We start from the raw sequence: 16,764 nt of genomic DNA on the forward strand, positions 1-16,764 counted from the left end.
TATATATATATATATATATATATATATATATATATATATATATATATACATATAGAGAGAGAGATAGATAGAGAAACAGATTAATAAATCAGGGCAAAGCAAAGAACACTTGAATCTCTCAGGTTTGGAGACTCCGAGAGGGGCTTTGACAAAGGGCCACCAAGGCAACCTCGAAGTCCAAGGAGGCTGCCTTTCTAGAGGCTTCCATGGGGCCCAGCTTGAGCAGCCCAGTTCAAGCTCGTCTGTTTACCTCATGAATCCCGGCACTCTGTGTTCTCGTTTCTCTCATTTCTGATTCTTTTCTCTCTCTTTTTTTTATTTCATTTTTTAAATTTTTTCCCCCGTTCCTCGGTCCTTAACCATGGTTCCTTTTGGGAAAACCAACCAAACTGGAGCCCAAATCACTGTTTTGTTTTTATTCTCCTTGGAAGCTATGAATTTTTTTTTTTTTTTTAATAAGATCTCAACATTCAGATGCAATTTTTTAAAGGATTTGAGGTTTCTGATTTTGTAAATATTCTATTTTATTCTTGAGGGTGGGGATTTTAGGAAGAGCCTATCTGTATATCTATATATTTTGTGTTCATTCAGGGAAACAAACTTAAAAAAAAAAAAAAGAAAGAAAGAAAGAAAGCAAAAAAAGTAGTGAAATACCAGCCACGGTCCCCACCCCTGTTGTGCCAGGGCTTCTGCGGTGCCCTACAGGGCCCCTGACTCAGCCAGCCCGTGCTGGCTCTCAGCAGTTTCCACAGTTCTCCATCAGGCTGGGCCCGGCCTACTCGCTCCGTCTTTCAGGGACCTGGATTGCTTACCCAGGACACAGAATGTTCTAGAAATGGGTAGGGAGCAGCGGGAGTACGGTGGCCTGGTGTGTCTCAGGGATGAAGGTGCTGGATTCTCTTTGCCCAGAGAGGCTCTTTCTGAAGAGACCAGCCAGGTGCACCAGGCCTAGCTCAGGGCAAGTTATGCCCAGTGCCTCCTGTGTTCCCATCTCTCTTCCTGTGTTTGTCAATCCCTTTGCTGGGACAGCACCTGAATGTGACAGTAATCAACCAGAGGCTCAGGAAGGACCCTGGTCCTTGGGCTAGTGTCTCCATCCCATGGTCCAGCCAAACTGGGCATGGTGCCTGTCATCCCATCTCTTAGGAGGTTGAGGCAGGAGGATCAGGGGTTCAAGGTCATCCTTGGCTACATATGGAGGTTGAGGCCAGCCTGGGCTACTTGAGACCCTGTCTCAAAGAAGCAAAATAAGACAAGGCTGGGGTGGTGGCACACACCTTTAATCCCAGGATTCTGTGAGTAGACCAGCCTGGTCTATACAGCAAATTCCAAGCCTCCCAGGGCTACACAGAGGCCCTGGAGGGGGTGGGGGGAGGAAGAGAGAGAGAACTTGCATTTCATTTTGGCTGGAGCCAGGAGAACAGAAATCCCTTAATCTTCTGCTGGACTGAGGGACCAGTCCTGGACTCTGCCTTGGTCAGAGGCAGTGCTAGGCTTTCTTGGGCTAGGACTGGTGTGCATGCTGGGAGCTGGGCCTCAGGAGTCCTGAGCCCCTCTTTCCCGCCTTGCCCCCCTTCTCAGTCTAGGCTATGGGACCCAGACCCTCTTTCGTCCTCTGTCTCAGGGTTGTCAACGCACCCCTTCCTATCCTTCCAGGAGGAGGGTATCACCCCGCTTGGAGGGGAGGGGCATCTCCAGTTTTCCTTCTGGAAGCTTCTGCCTGCCCCATTTTGGGGCCACTGTCTTAGCCGCACAATCATTCCTGGCACGGGTTTTGAGGGGTTCTTGTCCCCTTATAAGTCTGTCCAAAGTTGACCTCCATGGGTAAGTGGCTCAGGGAGACAGAGGCCTCTGTCCCTGGGGAGTCTCTGAGGAGGTCAGCATGGTGGGCACATCCAAGGAACATTTCTTTCTACCTCAGGTCTTTTGATGCCAAAAAAGAAAAAAAACAAAAAAACAAAAAAAAACCCCAACAACCCCCAGGCCACCCACTTCTCTGGTCACCTGCTCAATCCCACAGTGGGAACTTGGTGTCCTGGTGGCTACTTGTATCTGGGCTCTGTGAGTGGCCACAAAACAGAGGATCCTGACTCAGGGGCCTTGCCCACCACAGCTCTGTGATTGTATGGGGGGGTGTCCTGTGCTGGACACACTCGGCAGCCCTCCACGGTCCTCTCTGCGCCCCAGCTGCCCCAGCCAGCTCTTGGCATTGGGCTCAGTTGGCACTCTTTATGCAGACTGGACTGGGGACAGGGCTGGACTCTGTCTCTGTCCACCTGGCACCTCAGGGCTTGCATGGGCCAGGCAAGACCCCCCCAGACTCAGGGCAAAGAGGGTGGAAGGGCAGGCACAGACTGCTTCTAGAACCTTCCTGGCAGGCTTCTGCTGGCTGCCAGGCTGTGTGTCTGTCTGTCTGTCCATCTGGCTGCAGTGGGTGGGGTTGGGACCTGGGGGACAGCTATTAGTGTTTTCTGAGTTATACATCCGTATAGTCTGTGGGTTTTTTGTGTGTGTGCCTTTTTTAGCATTTTTATACACTTCATTTTTTTTTCCACCCCCACATAATTTTGGCTTTTGTGGATTTAATTTTTCCCTCTGGGTAAATGTGAGCCGAGCTGTTTTATTAGGAACGTGAACTTTTCAGTTTCTTGGGGTGGGAGGGGCTTGTCGGACGGTGTGGCGGTTGCACACAAACTCAGGTAAAATTAAAAAAAAAAGGAAAATAAGTGGATTTTAAAAGATTTTTTAAAATTTAAAAAAGTTAAAAAAAAAAAAAAAGAAGAGAAAAATGTTTTCTACCTCTGGTCAGGCCTCATGGTCAGTTCCGACCAGGCTGTGGCCTGCGCGATGGTCACAGCTGGACGGAATATTCAGGAAAAGTCAGCAGACAACAGGGAGGCATGTGGGGGGGGGGGGTTTAAAAAAAAAAAAAAAAAAAAAAAAAAGCACTGAAAGTTTACATTTTATGACCTTATTGTGGATTGTATTTAAACCTCAGAAATATTTAACACGATTGTAACCCTGTAAATCTGCAAGATTAAAGAGTTGAGACACTTCTGTGAAAGAGCAGCTCCTGGCTTTTGTTCTGATTTGGGGGGTGGGGCCCCGAGGGACATGTTAGGAGTGGGTGTCTGGGGCTATGAGTGCTGGTGACACTTGAGGCGCTGAGGCAGGGAGCGTGTGAAGGCTCTTCCTCCCTGCTCTGTTTTCTTTTCACTTCGTGTCTGTGTGTGGTGGGTGCCAGGCTGTCCCTGTGGATATCGGACAACTTTTGGAAGTTGGTCCTCTCCTTCCACCCTGGCTGAGCTCAGGTCATGGGGTGGGGTGGGGACAGGACAGGGGTGTCCCTGCCTGCTAAGCCATCTCCCTGCCCTGCTGTTCCTTTTCTTGCTTTAAGAAAACAACAAAAGAACCCTTTACTATTTGAGAGTTTCCTACAGTAGATGTTGGCTGTATTCTTTTGAGACCAGGTCTTGCTACAAAGTCCAGCTGGGCATGCCCCTGCCTCCCAGGAGCTGAAGGCACGGAGTACATGCTTGTCTTGTCTCAGGACCTTTGCACAGGCTGCTGCTCCCTTGCGTGCCTTCCCCTTCTGCCTCCCATCTGGGAACCATTCCCTCCAGTCCCCACCCTCCACTCACTGGGACACCATCATCCCATCTTTGTCCCCTGGGCTGATTGCACGTGACATTCACACCTCTCTCCCTCCCTCCTCCCTGTAGCCAACTAACTGCCCAGGGCTCCCCACCCCCACCCTCAGCCGTGTCTGCTTCCACCTCAGGGCTACCCCAGGGACCTGGCAACCTCAGGTCAGGGGCTCTGTGCCTCAGCCTCTGGGGAGCTGGGATCAAAGGTATGTGCTAAAGCACCCAGCTTGGCCACTACAGGCCGCAGTGTGCCTCAGTGAGCACCAGAGAGAGGGTCTCTGGGTGGACAGGCACCGACAGCTCAAGGATTTGAGTGGACAGAGGATCCCTGATTGTCAGCCAAACACCCAGGGGACTCAGAAGACTGCATGATGACTCAAGGTAATTGAGGCCAGGTAGACCGGCCTAGACGTAGGCCACCTGAGTTCATCCTGCCTGTTCTGGCCAAGTCTGGCCTAGGCTGGTCCCTCGCTAGATTGCTGACAGAATTGAGGGAAACAGCAGCTGGCTGGCTCCTGCCGGCTCCTGAAACCAGCGTTTTACAGCCTGTTCCCAAGGAGGATGTCACCCACCTGCCCCTAACACCCGCCTTGGGGGATAAGAGCCAGCAATTTTTTTTTTTCTTTTTTTTCAGTGTATTTCAGGGAAACTGGCTTGGCTGGTCCTGGCCAAAGAGCATGAGAGGGAACTGAGTGGCCCTGAGGCTGCACAGCGCTGCGCAAACCTCTCCGGCACATCCCGCCCAGTGACCCACGAAACTGTCCTGACCGGCAGAACAGAATTCCAGGGGAGCCAGCTGGAGCTCCCTCCTCTAGAGGACCAGGCTCTCTCCCTCAAGAGTCCTCAGGAGGTGTGCTGGTCTGTTGATTCCGACAGGGAGAAAGTGGGGTCAGGAGCTGGGTGGGCGCGGACAGAACCGACAAGACGGAGACAATGGAGTTTCTATGGGGGGGAATGAGGGTGTCTGTGCCTCAGTTTTCCCCAATCTGGCTCCCCCGATCATTTTCTCAAGAGGTCTAGCAACTGGGTGGTCCTGACCGCCAAGTGTGGCTTTTGTCCTTACCGGCGACACAACTGGACTGTCCTCATTCCAGGGGCCAGCTGGGGCGGGCTGACCTCTAACCTCACAGTTGGCCTGGCCACCCATCCCCAGGGAAGGAAAGTTGGCCAGGCCTCAAGGGCTGGGCTGCTACAAGGGAGTCCGCCCCAGCTGCTGGCCACCGGGTTTTATCCCTGCCAGCGTCCTAGAATGAAGACTTGAGGGACTGTCCAGGCCAGGTAAGGATGTACCTGGGGCCCAAGACACACGAAAACCCACCACATACAAAGTCTTCCTGGCCATCCCTTACAGGGACAGGGACGGAGAGGCCTGGATTCATTCGTTCAACAGCCTCACCCACCGCTCACGGTTGACAAGTGGGACTCGGTGCCCGAGTTCAAGCTTCAAGTGCACCCCACCCTCACCCCTGCCTCTGAGGACCGAAGCCAGGCTTTCAAGACCTTTATCTTTCTTTTTTCTGTTTTAAAAATTTGACACAGGGTCTCATGTAGCCCAGGCTGGCTTCAAAGTCATCAAGTAGCCCAGGGTGACCTCAAACTCCTGTTCCCGAAAGCTTGGGATGACAGCCATGTCATGGCACCTGTTTTCTGTGGTCTGGGGATGGACCCCAGCCAGGGCACCCTGCTGCTAGGCCAGCCCTCCACCACCTGTTCTAAACCCATTTCTCTATCTTTAGAGCCCAGGTGCTGTGTTTATTATTTTTTATATTACATATGCATGTATTTGGGGGGTACTTTCTCTTGCATGTAGGTGCCTTTGAGTGCCAAAGGTGTTGGGATGCTGGAGCTGGAGTTACAGGTGACTGGGGCCTACGCCGGTATGGGTGCTGGGAACTGAACCCAGACCCTCTGCAAAAGTAGCAAGTGCTCTGACCCACCTCCTATTTCTCTTCTTAGTCACACTTTAGCATTAAAAGTAGCTGTATCCTAGCCCTGAGGAAGTGGAGGCAGGAGTATCTGGCATTTAAGAACAGCCTGAGTGTCAGGTGTTTCTCTGTGTAGCTCTTGCTGTCCTGGACTCACTTTGTAGACCAGGCTGGCCTCGAACTCACAGAGATCTGCCTGCCTCTGCTCCCCTGAGTGCTGGAATTACAGGCGTGCACCACCACGTCCGGCTATCAAAACCCAAATTCTCCTTGCCCCTGGGGTTTCTCTGTGTAGCCTTGGCTGTCCTGGACTTCCCTGCTCCTCCGTGTCCTCCACGTCCCCGCAGCTTGCGCCTGCCATCTGGTGGCCACACTGGGTAGCATGCTTGTCTCCCTGGGCCTGGTGGCCGGAGTCTAAGTTTGCACCAAGCATGCAACCTTTTCCCTCCATAGCCCCAACAGCAGCTGTTAGGCCCGGCTCAGATCCCCAACCTGCTTATCAGACATGCAGCCCCGGCTGGCCCAGAGCGCTGATGGCCACATGCCCGGCTGCAAGATTCGACTGGCAGCACAATAGGGAAACAAACAAACAAACAAACAACAAACAAACACAGCCAACAAAAAACCCTTGATTTTAGATCTGGCCAATGGCCAGCAGCTGTAACTCAAAACTAAAGGTTGTTTGGCTAGAAATTAACTTGCTGGGTTTACACTGAGTGAACCAAATGCATGAAATTCATGATTCCAAAGAGGAGGCAGATTGTTAAAGGACTTGAGCCAATGAGTAAGAGTTGAATCGCCAAGAGGGACAGCCCGCCCAGACAAGATATCCTTGGTGTGTATGTAGCCTGATCTTACGTGCAGTAACTAACTTCTTTGGGTCTACATAAAGTAGTATTAAGGTCAGTAGTTCATATCTTTGCCTTAAAACCAAGTTTAAAAAGCAAGCCAGCAAGCCGGGTAGTGGTGGCACAAGCTTTTGATCCCAGCACTCGGGAGGCAGAGGCGGAGGAAGGCAGATCTCTAAGCACAAAGCCAGCCTGGTCCACAGCGTGAGTTCCAGGACAGCCAGGGCTACAGAAAAACCAAGCTCTGTCTCAAAAAACCTGAGAATAAGCCTGGCACGGTGAGCAAGTAAGCCCAGCAATCGGGAGGCAGAGGCAGCTGGATGGTCGCGAGTTCTAGGTCAGCCTGGTCTACATAGGGAGTCCAAGACAGCCAAGGCCACACAGAGAAACCCTGTCGGGAAAAAACAAACAAACAAAAAAGACCAAGAGTGAGTTGGCCACGGTGACACATGGTTATCATCTCAGCACGCGAGAAACAGAAGCAAGAGGATTTGCCACAAGCTCGAGGGCGAGAGTGTCTCAAGAAGAAAAAACACTAAGAGTTTAGATCACCTGAGTGAAAACACCTAGCAGAAACTACCCAGTGAAGATCTCTAGGCTCGCCTGCGGTGATCCCAGCCCTCGGGAGGCAGAGGGAAGGCAGATCTCTCAGTTCCAGGCCAGCCAGGGCTACACTGTGTCGAAAAACCAAACAACGAAACAAGACAAATCCCACCAACAGGTAGGGAGAAGCGTCGTTGCCTAAGCAGCGAAATGCGCATGCGCAGAGCGGCCAGCGGCTCCCGGCTCCGGCCAGGCTTCTACGCATGCGCAGGATTCAGTACCCGTTTCCCGACCCCCCTACCTTCCACCCTCCCGTCTCCCGCCCCGCCTTCGAAGAGGCTCGCGCGTGTTCTAGTCCGCGTGGCGCAGTCCCGCGCAGACCGGAGGAACCCTGGCTTTTACGCATGTGCGGGCCTTGAGGCTCCGCCCCCTTGACGCGGCTCTACCCTGAAACCGGCGGCTAGCTCCGCCCCAGCGCGGCAGACTTTGTACGCATGCGCCTATTAGCCCCGCCCAAAGCGCATAAGCCCTTCTTTAGGCATGGGGGAGCCCGGGGCCGTCCCGGTCCGCCTGGCTCAGGGAAGCTACTGCGCACGCGTAGGCGCCTCTGCGCACCTGTGCCGCTAGGTGGCGCCCAATGCCGCGCTAGGCAGGAGCCATCTTAAGAGTCTCGCTAAGGATCACGGGATTCAGGGGCGGGGCTGGCAGGGCAAAATGACGGCGCCCATGGAAGTGGCTGTGTGTACGGACTCCTCGGCGCAGCTATGGAGCTGCGTGGTGTGGGAGCTTCATTCGGGCGCCAATCTGCTCACCTATCGCGGCGGCCAAGCGGGGCCGCGGGGGCTGGCTCTGCTCAATGGCGAGTACCTGCTGGCGGCGCAGCAGGGCAAGAACTACATCTGCGCCTGGGAGCTGCAGCGGAAGGTGCGTGGCCTCAGCATCCTCGGATGCGAGGGGGCAGCCCAAAGGACTCGGGCGCGCCGAGATCTGGGCCGCCGCGATCCCGAGGTGGCTGTGTGATCCGGGCGTACTCGCGGGCCTGGCGCTTTCCCCCCAGGCGGTAGACGCAAAGGTGCCCTGAGATTTCTGCCAGCACGCTCAGATGAAGATCTGTGGCCAATCAGCCTTTGCACACTTGTAGACTCAGGAGCGCCAATTTGGATGCAGATGGGGAAACAGGGTCCGTTAAAAGTCGTGCTTTTGGACGTCACGAGAGATGAGAGATCTTGGGGAGCCACAGGAAGAGATAGACTGGTGGCCCATGCTCTTGTTACCCTACTAAAGGGTCGCGGATTTTCACCATCAGGACTGGCTGAGGACTGGGGTTTCTTGGTTCTTACGTTTCTGGAACCGAGAGCTTCCTTCCAGTCGGGTAGGACGCCTTCTGCTGAGCCCCGTCCTCGCCCTTCAGTGGGGCGTTCTAGGCAGGGTTCTAGCCCTGAGCTGTACCCCTGGCCTCTCACTAGGGTGGACTATCTACCCAACCTTTTTTCTCTTGTTTTCCACACTTAACCAGCGCTTTTCCTTTGCCTCCGTCCTCATACGCATATGGCTTGCCTTGTTTTCTGTGTCCCTAGGACCAGCTCCAACAGAAAATCATGTGTCCTGGGCCCGTCACCTGTCTGACCACAGCACCCAACGGCCTGTATGTCCTGGCAGGAATTTCAGAGAGCATCTACCTGTGGGAGGTGAGAATCCATTTGTCACACGTGTGTGTTACTTGGGAATGCAAGAGAGTAAAATGAGTTGGTGTCCAGGCTCAGGGAGGCAATGACTTCCGAGACCCAAAATGGGACCACCTCTGTAGGGTCCTAATTCATCGTGACTGGGCAGCACAGTGCACAGCCTGCTATCCCCACCTTCACAGGGAACCGGGAAAGAAACTTAGAAAGGGGCCGTGTTCTAGCTTGCTTTCTTTTGACAAAACACTGACCAAGGGGCTGGAGAGACTGGAGTTCCAATTCCCAGCAACCACATGGTGGCTCACAACCATCTATAATATGGACTGATTCCCTCTTCTGGCAGATGTAAATGCAGATAGGACACTCATATACATAAAGTAAAGAAATCTTTAAAAAGAAAAGAAAAACGCTGACCAAAAGCAACAGGGGAGGAAAGTGTCTATTTGATTTACACTGTAGCTTATATTGAGGGAAGTCAGGGCAGGAAGCAGGAACTCAAGAATGTATCAGTTGGGGCTGGAGACATGGCTCAGAGGTTAAGAGCACTGCTTGCTCTTCCTGAGTTCAATTCCCAGTAACCACATGGTGGCTCACAACCATCTATAATGAAATCTGGTGCCCTCTTCTGGCGTTCAGGTGCACATGCAGGCAGAACATTGTGTATATAATAAAGAATGTATCAGTTAACATCCTCAGTCAACAGCAAAGAGAAATGTTCCATTGGTTAAGAATACTTGTTCTCAAAAAAAAAAAAAAAAAAAAGAATACTTGTTCTCTTGCAGAGGAACTGGGTTCAGTTCCAAGGATGGTTCAATTCCATTATGTGGATGATGGCTGACAACCACCATCTATAACTTTAGTTCTAGGGAATTGGACACCTCTTTTGACCTTGATGGGCACCAGGCATGCACCGTGTGCATGCCTACGTGTGTACGTGTGTGTACAGGTAAAACACTTATAAGAAAGAAACCTCAGTCATGCCTGTAATCCCAGTACTCTGAGAGGCAGAGACAGGTGGATCTCTATGAGTTCTAGGCCAGCCTGGTCTACAAAGTGAGTCCAGGACAGCCAGGGCTACACAGAGAAATCCTGTCTCAACATAAAATAAAATAACTAAACCTGAAAAATACTGAACTTTTAAAACTGTCGATTGAACTGGAGAGATGGCTCTGCAGTTAAGAGCACTGCCTGAGCTCAAGGAGGACCCAGGTTCAGTCCCCAGCACACACATGATGGTTCACAACTGTCTGTAGCTCTGGGGAATTCAGCGCCCTCATCTGGCCTCTGACATACATATAAATTTAAAACTAAAATCACAAGACACCAGTGAGAGCTAGCCCCCATTGTCTCACAGTCAGGGACAAGAGGTACCGGTGTCCCTACCCTCACCCTGCTCCCCACAAAGGTCAGTCTTCAGCCTTTTGTTGGCACAAGCTACCTAGCTCTTTGTTGGGAGTAGTTAATAACCATGGCGATGACTGAGTCTGGAGGAGTCCGAGGTCTAGGCTGTGTCCTGACCTGGTCTCCGTGGAGGGTGCCAGCTACACAGAGCTGAGGTTAGCCGTTTCTGCTCCTCCTGGCTTCATCTTTCTCTAAACCATCCTAGGACCTCGTTCTGAGATTGTCTTGGGCACAGAGGAAAACCAAGGCTGGGGTTTCATGAGCCCCACAGAAGGCATCCAACTGAGTTGTGCTTCTGTGTGCCAAGAGTAAGCTGGGGCCTTGCTTTCTTAGGTGTCAGGCGCTTGATGTGTGCACCTGTACGCGCGTTGTATGCGATTGCATATGTAAGCAGCCACAGAACTTCAGTTGTTGATCCTTGGCCCCCTGTAGAGGAATTTTACAGAACATTGCTGTTCTGGCAAGAGATCGGTCCGAAGGCCTTCTAGGTCTGTGTAATCTGACTGGAATACAAACACACCTTTAATCCAGGAGACAGAGGCAAGCAGATCTGAGTTCGAGGCCAACCTGGTATGGAGCGAGTATCAGATAAACAAAAGCTTAGGTCTAGGTGTGGTGATTCAGGTCTCTAATTCCAAACAATGAAGGTAAAGATAGTTTGTAGAAGAAAGCACCCATGTTTGAAAGTGATGTCTAATTGAGTGGCATAAATAGAGACAAATCAGAGAAAGATTTGACAGAATAGAATACTCTCACGAGAAGAGAGGAAAGGGAGCTGCGCAGAGACTGAGGATAGGAGGCAGCTTTACCGGGATGGTAATAGAGAGACAGGTTGCAGAGAGAACTTAGATGAAGACCTGAGGAGCCAGAAGATTAGAAAAGATTGCTAGAGTTAGTCTGAGGCCAAGCAGAGCAGTTTCAGGACCGAGAGAAAAGCCAGATTGAATATGTCAGCTGGGAGAGGAGTTTGAGCCAGAACAGCTGAGTTGAACCAGCCAGCCCAGAGCTCAGTAAGAACAAGAAAGGGTGAGCTTATTCAGCAGTAAGTCTCAGAGGCTGAAAACATTCTAGGCCTAGGTTAGCAGACAGAGGCAATAATCTTCCAAGACAACAACTGAAGCAGGCAAATAAAAGTTCCTTTTCACCCTCCATCTTGTGTGGGACACTATCTCACTGTCCCTGTGTTCGTGACTTCTCGTAGTGCTGTGGATACTATAGCATCTGGCTGTACATGGGTTCTGGAGATGGGGCCCGGGGTCTTGAGTGGCAGGTCCTTTACCCAGCAGCCATCTCCATAGTCTTTGATTTTGAGACAGAGTCTCAGGTACGACAGGCTGGCCTCGAATTCATTCTGTACTCTTGAATTCAAAATCCTCCTGCCACTACTTCCCCAGTGCCGGGATGGCAGCGCCTGGCTTCTGTGGTGCTGGTGGCGGAGCCCAGAACTCTGTGCACACCACTCTCCCTCTCAACTGTTGTCTCAGCCTGTTAAAGCAGTTTTTAAACGTTTTGATTCTTTTTCAGACCACGTTTCTCTGTGCAGCCTTGGCTGTCCTTCAACTAACTCTGTATACCAGGCTGGCCTTGAATTCAAATCCACCTGTCTCTGTCTCCCAAGTGCCGGGATTAAAGATGTGTGCCACCACCGCCTGGCCTCTCTAAAAGCAGTTAAAGCAGTGTGTGAGTTGAGTGTGTGTGTGTGTGTGTGTGTGTGTGTGTGTGTGTGTGTGTGTGTCTGGTGTGTGTGTGTGTGTGTGTGTGTCTGGTGCCCTTTGCAGACACGTAGGATGCCCTGAAGTTAGAGGTGGTTGTGAGCCTGCTTGTGGGTTCTGGGAATCGAACCAAGGTCATCTGGAAACAAAACCATTGCTTTAACCACTGAGCTATCTCTCAGCCCCAGCATGTTTTCCTTTGCAACCAGGACCACCTCTGCCCATGGCTGGTGCCACCCACATGTGGAGGGCCCAGGTCAATCAGTAATCAAGGCGATGCCCCACAGACTGGCCCACAGGCCAGCCCTATGGAGGCAGTTTCTTCACCGAGGTTCTGTCTTCCCAGGTGTTTGTTTGTTTGCACCCCAACTCCTAGCTTGGAACTTCCTCTTCCTAGGGGTCTGGTTCCTGCCACACCCAGTGTCTTTAAGAATTTCTGAGCTGTGGCCACCAGGGGCACTGCACAGCCCCACAGGTTCTGGGGCTCAAGGCTGCTGTGGGAATTTCTCCTTTCTCTGGGGTAAGGGGTTCACAGGGACCCCCGAAGTCTCAGCACCTGTGTGGCACCCAGGAGCCTGTTGGGCCTAAGGTTCTGCTGACAGTGGTGGCCCACGGTCTCCTTGAGGTGTTGGTGTGCAGGTGGCCGTGTTCTCCTACCCCACCCCAAGTTAGCCCAGACACCCAACCGAAACTCAGTACCCTGGAGTGCCAATTCTAGAATTTCGGTCAGAAATATAAGAACGTGCTTTTGTGTGGGGGTGTGGGGCTGCTTCAGAGTGTTCGCAGAAGCTGACTATGATTTGCCTCATGCTCTAGCAGAGGCATGGTTTTACCAGCTACAGATAGATTCTGTGATTGTGTGACTTTTGGAATTCTGGAACTTTCCAGAGGTTACATAGGCCCCGAGAGATGGCCGTCAGTGGTTGTTAGTCGTTTATAGAGGTTGGTTGCAGTTTGTTAGTAGCCAAGATCAAAAAAGAAACAAGGGAAAAAAATAGATTCAGGGATTTTCCTATTTCTTCTCTCCCCTCCATCCTCCTTTTTCTCCTACCTAGTCTTAGGGTGTGAAACGGGGCTGGGGAATAAAGGATGAGAAAAAGAAGAATCCACAGAGTAGCAGAGACCGGCTACAGCACCCCTGAGCCTGGAGCCCGGTGCCTCGCCGCCTGGGGTCAGGGCTGTGCCCAGCCCCTTCCCAGCGAGGGCCTGAGTGTCCATCCTGCTTTCCCTGGTCCCCTCCCTGCTGTATGTGGGAAGGTATGGCTGCAGGCACTCCAGCTGCAGCCTCCCTCACCCCTCACCCTGCAGAGACCCTGTTGCTTGCTGCTTCCTTCAGTTTTCTGAGCGGCTCTCATGTAGCTGAGGCTCCAGCTCAGGCAGCTGTGCCTCAGCCTTCCAGGCGGTTGAGGGCCCCTCCACCGTTGCCCCTCTGTTCCGTTGTGCCAGGCCAGCAGGTGCAGGTCACAGTACCATCAGACACTGGGGGCAGAGCCGGGTCTGGCCAGGTGCACAGTGAGGAGTGCCTTCAGCCTCACCATGGTTCCGTCTACCAATGGGCAGGGTTCCTGTGGGGTGGCACAACCTCTGTCCTCCCTCAACCTGGCCTCTCACAGGTCTCTACTGGGAACCTTCTGGTCATCCTCAGCCGTCACTACCAGGATGTGTCGTGCCTGCAGTTCACGGGTGACAGCAGCCACTTTGTCTCTGGGGGCAAGGACTGCCTGGTGCTGGCTTGGAGCCTCTGCAGGTAGGGCACATGCCAGAAATGGACCCAGAAAAGGCTGTGCAGGCCTCAGGGCACGAAGGGGCCAGGCTGGTGACTGTTAGACTGCCCCATGCTTGAGGGCTGGGGAGGCAGGCCGGGGACATTCCCCACGGCCTCACTGCCACCCTGTGCCCAGTGTGCTTCAGGCAGACCCGTCCAGAATCCTCGCCCCAAGGCATGTGTGGTCCCAACACACCCTCCCGATCACAGACCTGCACTGCGGCTTTGGAGGCCCCATGGCCCGGGTGGCCACCGCTTCACTGGACCAGACCGTAAAGGTAGCGTCTCCAACCTGGACCCGGGCATTCCTGGCAGCCGCTGGCCCTCAGCTAGAGAGAGGGAGACTGGCCTCTCCCTTGCCCTGGCTGTCTGGGCTCCAGACATCCCATAATCCCTGTGCCCGACCAAGGACATACAGAGATGGACCGTCCAGCCTGTCTGCTGGAAATTCCCACTCGGCCGCGCTGCAGTGGCCAGCTGCCCTTGAGTGTTCAGGGCTGTTTGTCACTGGCACAGTGTGACAGACGGAACCCGGGCCGGTGCTCTGCTGCCCGGCCCCCAGCCCTCTTTTAAATTCTGTTTTGTGACTGTTGCTGCGCAGCTTGCTCGAACTGGCCTGGAACTCGCAGGCCCCCTTGCCTCCTCCCGGTAGTGTGGAGATTGAGGAAGTGGTCGCCCAGCCTGGCCTTGGGAACCTCCTCCCTGGCTGGGGCTTTGCGTCTTCGCTGGCCCTGCAGCAGCTGGGGCGCCCTCGCTTCTGTGCTGCGTTCAGAGGCTGCTGGCCTCATGGGCAGGGTGGGCTCAGGGCCCTCAGCCTCCCTGGCTCCCCGGCTTGGCTGCATGCCCAATGCCTCCCACCCCCGCAGCTCTGGGCCATATCCTCGGGAGACATGCTGCTGTCCGTCTTGTTTGATGTGAGCATCACTTCCGTGACCATGGACCTGGCCGAGCACCACATGTTCTGTGGAGGTGGCGACGGCTCCATCTTCCAGGTGGACCTGTGTAGCTGGGTAAGTGGCCACTGGGGCCGAGGGACCACACTGAGGCTCTGCCCGACATCCCAGAAACTCACAGCCCGTCTCCACCCACAGCCCGGACTGAGGGAGCACAGCTTCCAGCCCGAGCAGAACACAGGGAAGGTCTTCAAAGGACACAGGTAGTCCCTTGAGCCAGGTGCGGTCAGCACAGCCCCACGCCTGGCACGGCACCCAGCCCGTCCTCCCTCCTTTCCCAGGAACCAGGTGGCGTGCCTGTCGGTGTCCACCGATGGCAGCGTTCTTCTCTCAGGCTCCCACGACGAGTCGGTGCGCCTGTGGGACGTGAAGAGCAAGCAGTGTCTGCGCACTGTCACCCTCAAAGGTGCGCATGGTGCCAGGCGCGGCCACGCCGGGTACAGGGCCCCGTACCGGCGCCTGGGCCCTAAGGTCTCGTTGTGACCCTCAGGCCCAGTGACCAATGCAGCCATCATGCTAGCCCCACCCAGCATGCTGAACCCCGAATTCCGGCCCAGCCTGCCCCTCCCCCACTTCAACAAGCACCTGCTGGGTGCCGAGCACGGCGATGAGGCCCAGGCTGGGGCCCTGCGCCTGCAGCTAGGACTCCACCTCCAGGTAGGACCCGCAGGGCCCGCACATGCTGCCCCTCGGCCACTGTGCCCCGGATCCCTTGGTGCTGTGCCTGTCCTGTTCCAGCAGCCTCGGACCCTCGCTCCCCGGCCATTGGCACCCACTGCTGCTCCACACTTGGCGCCTGTGCCCACCGTTGATCCCTGTCTGAAGGCACCCCTGTGCCAGCCCCGCTCTAGATGACGTGTCACGTTGCTGTGACCGGGTAGCAAGGTCACTCGGTTCTTTGAAGAACAGATGGGCGGCAGGAGTGGCCCACAGGCAGGATAGAGAGTTGAGGCGGCCCGAGGTCAGGAGACACTGGAACCTAACCAGCACCCCACCAGGAAGGGCCTTCTCCCCAGTGTCCTCTGGGGCACCCAGGCAGCACCCTCACGCCGGCTGTCCTCAGTGGCTCCATCTGAGCCGGGGCTGGGCCCCGTCAGGTCCTCTCACAGAAGGTGACAGACAGTCTGAGGACCTAGTGTCCAAGCTCAGCAGACATTCCCTGCCCCTGCGGTCCCACTGTGTGTCTTCCTGGATCTGGGCACTGGCCCCGTCTACCCTCTGCTCTGCAGCCTTATCGTGGCTGTCACAGGCTCCCACCTCTTGGCCCTCCGCCCTGGACTGTGGGCCTGTGGTGGAGGAGGCTCCGCTGAGGGCAGGACACAATGGGGTGACCGCCCTGCTTTGCAGGGGACTGAACAGAGCTACCTGGAGCGCCTGGAGCAGCTGCAGGGAGTGCTGTCCCGCTATCTGGAGAAGGTGGGCGGGTTCTGCGGTGGGCGGGTCCTGGGCGGGTCCTGGGCGGGTGGGTGGGCGGGCAGAAACAGCCCCACCTACTCGCACCTCTCCACACAGAACATGCTAGGCAACCAGATGATGCCAGCGCGGGTGCTGGAGCTGGAGGAGGAGGTGCGCAGCCTGCGCAAGATCAACCGGGACCTCTTCGACTTCTCCACGCGCATCATCACGCGGTCCACCAAGTGAGCTGTGTCGGCCGCTGCCGCACAGACACGGCCACATGAGCCTGTGATCAGGTGTTTTAACAAAAGAATGGACAAAGAATCTCATGTCTTGGCTGTTCTGTCCCCTGGCTGGGTGTTGGTTGGGAGACCAGGGAACATGTATACTAAGCCAGAGGACCCCGGGGGGGGGGGGAGGTGGTGGTGATTGAGGGCCTGACGAGTCCCCTCTCCCTGCAACCATCATGGGCATCCAAAGCTCAGTTTCCACATACCATCCTGGGGCTGCTGCCAGCCGGAGCCTGGAGTCCAGCCCAAATACCAACAGAACCTTCCAGAAAGCTGCCTTCAACTGACAGCTGTGCCTAACGATCCAGAAAATCCGTGTGATTTAGCAGAGCTGTCGCCGCCGCCGCAGCTCGGGAGGGTGCCAATACTGACCTCACTGGAACCCGTAATGCCCTCAGGACATCCACTTCCGGGCACCACCTGGTGGCAAGATGTGCCCGTCCCCTGAGGAACCGCAGCCTCATGTGACACCTCTGGGTCCTCAGCCCAGCACTTATCCTCAGTTTCCCCACTGAGCTGGCTCGTTGCATTCTTGACCAGACAGCCTGATCCCTTCCTCCATCCCTTGGCTTGTTCCAGCGGCTCCTGCTTCCTGCGGGTGGT

The 16,764-nt window shown here is 54.4% G+C and overlaps 1 protein-coding gene across 1 annotated transcript; it reads left to right on the forward strand.

Annotated features, from left to right (window-relative positions):
- Positions 1 to 7,646: 7,646 nt before the first annotated feature.
- Positions 7,647 to 16,200, forward strand: Wdr18 (WD repeat domain 18). The gene is made up of 10 exons (XM_055607771.1): positions 7,647 to 7,887; positions 8,541 to 8,651; positions 13,372 to 13,505; positions 13,660 to 13,801; positions 14,390 to 14,533; positions 14,615 to 14,679; positions 14,758 to 14,882; positions 14,967 to 15,133; positions 15,824 to 15,892; positions 15,989 to 16,200. The coding sequence occupies exons 1-10, from the start codon at positions 7,678 to 7,680 to the stop codon at positions 16,115 to 16,117; spliced, it is 1,296 nt and encodes a 431-aa protein (XP_055463746.1). The 5' UTR covers positions 7,647 to 7,677; the 3' UTR covers positions 16,118 to 16,200.
- Positions 16,201 to 16,764: the final 564 nt, after the last annotated feature.

This window comes from Psammomys obesus, unplaced genomic scaffold (assembly GCF_907164565.1).
Source record: "Psammomys obesus unplaced genomic scaffold, mPsaObe1.curated_primary_1811, whole genome shotgun sequence".
In the NCBI taxonomy this organism is placed as follows: domain Eukaryota; kingdom Metazoa; phylum Chordata; class Mammalia; order Rodentia; family Muridae; genus Psammomys; species Psammomys obesus.

Excerpts from the sequence above, each read along its gene's own strand:
- Wdr18 (XM_055607771.1), top strand. The coding sequence starts at position 7,678 with ATGACGGCGCCCATGGAAGTGGCTGTGTGTACGGACTCCTCGGCGCAG. Across the intron at positions 14,534-14,614 it reads AGGTGGACCTGTGTAGCTGG|CCCGGACTGAGGGAGCACAG; the intron begins GTAAGTGGCCAC and ends CTCCACCCACAG. Across the intron at positions 14,680-14,757 it reads AAGGTCTTCAAAGGACACAG|GAACCAGGTGGCGTGCCTGT; the intron begins GTAGTCCCTTGA and ends CTCCTTTCCCAG.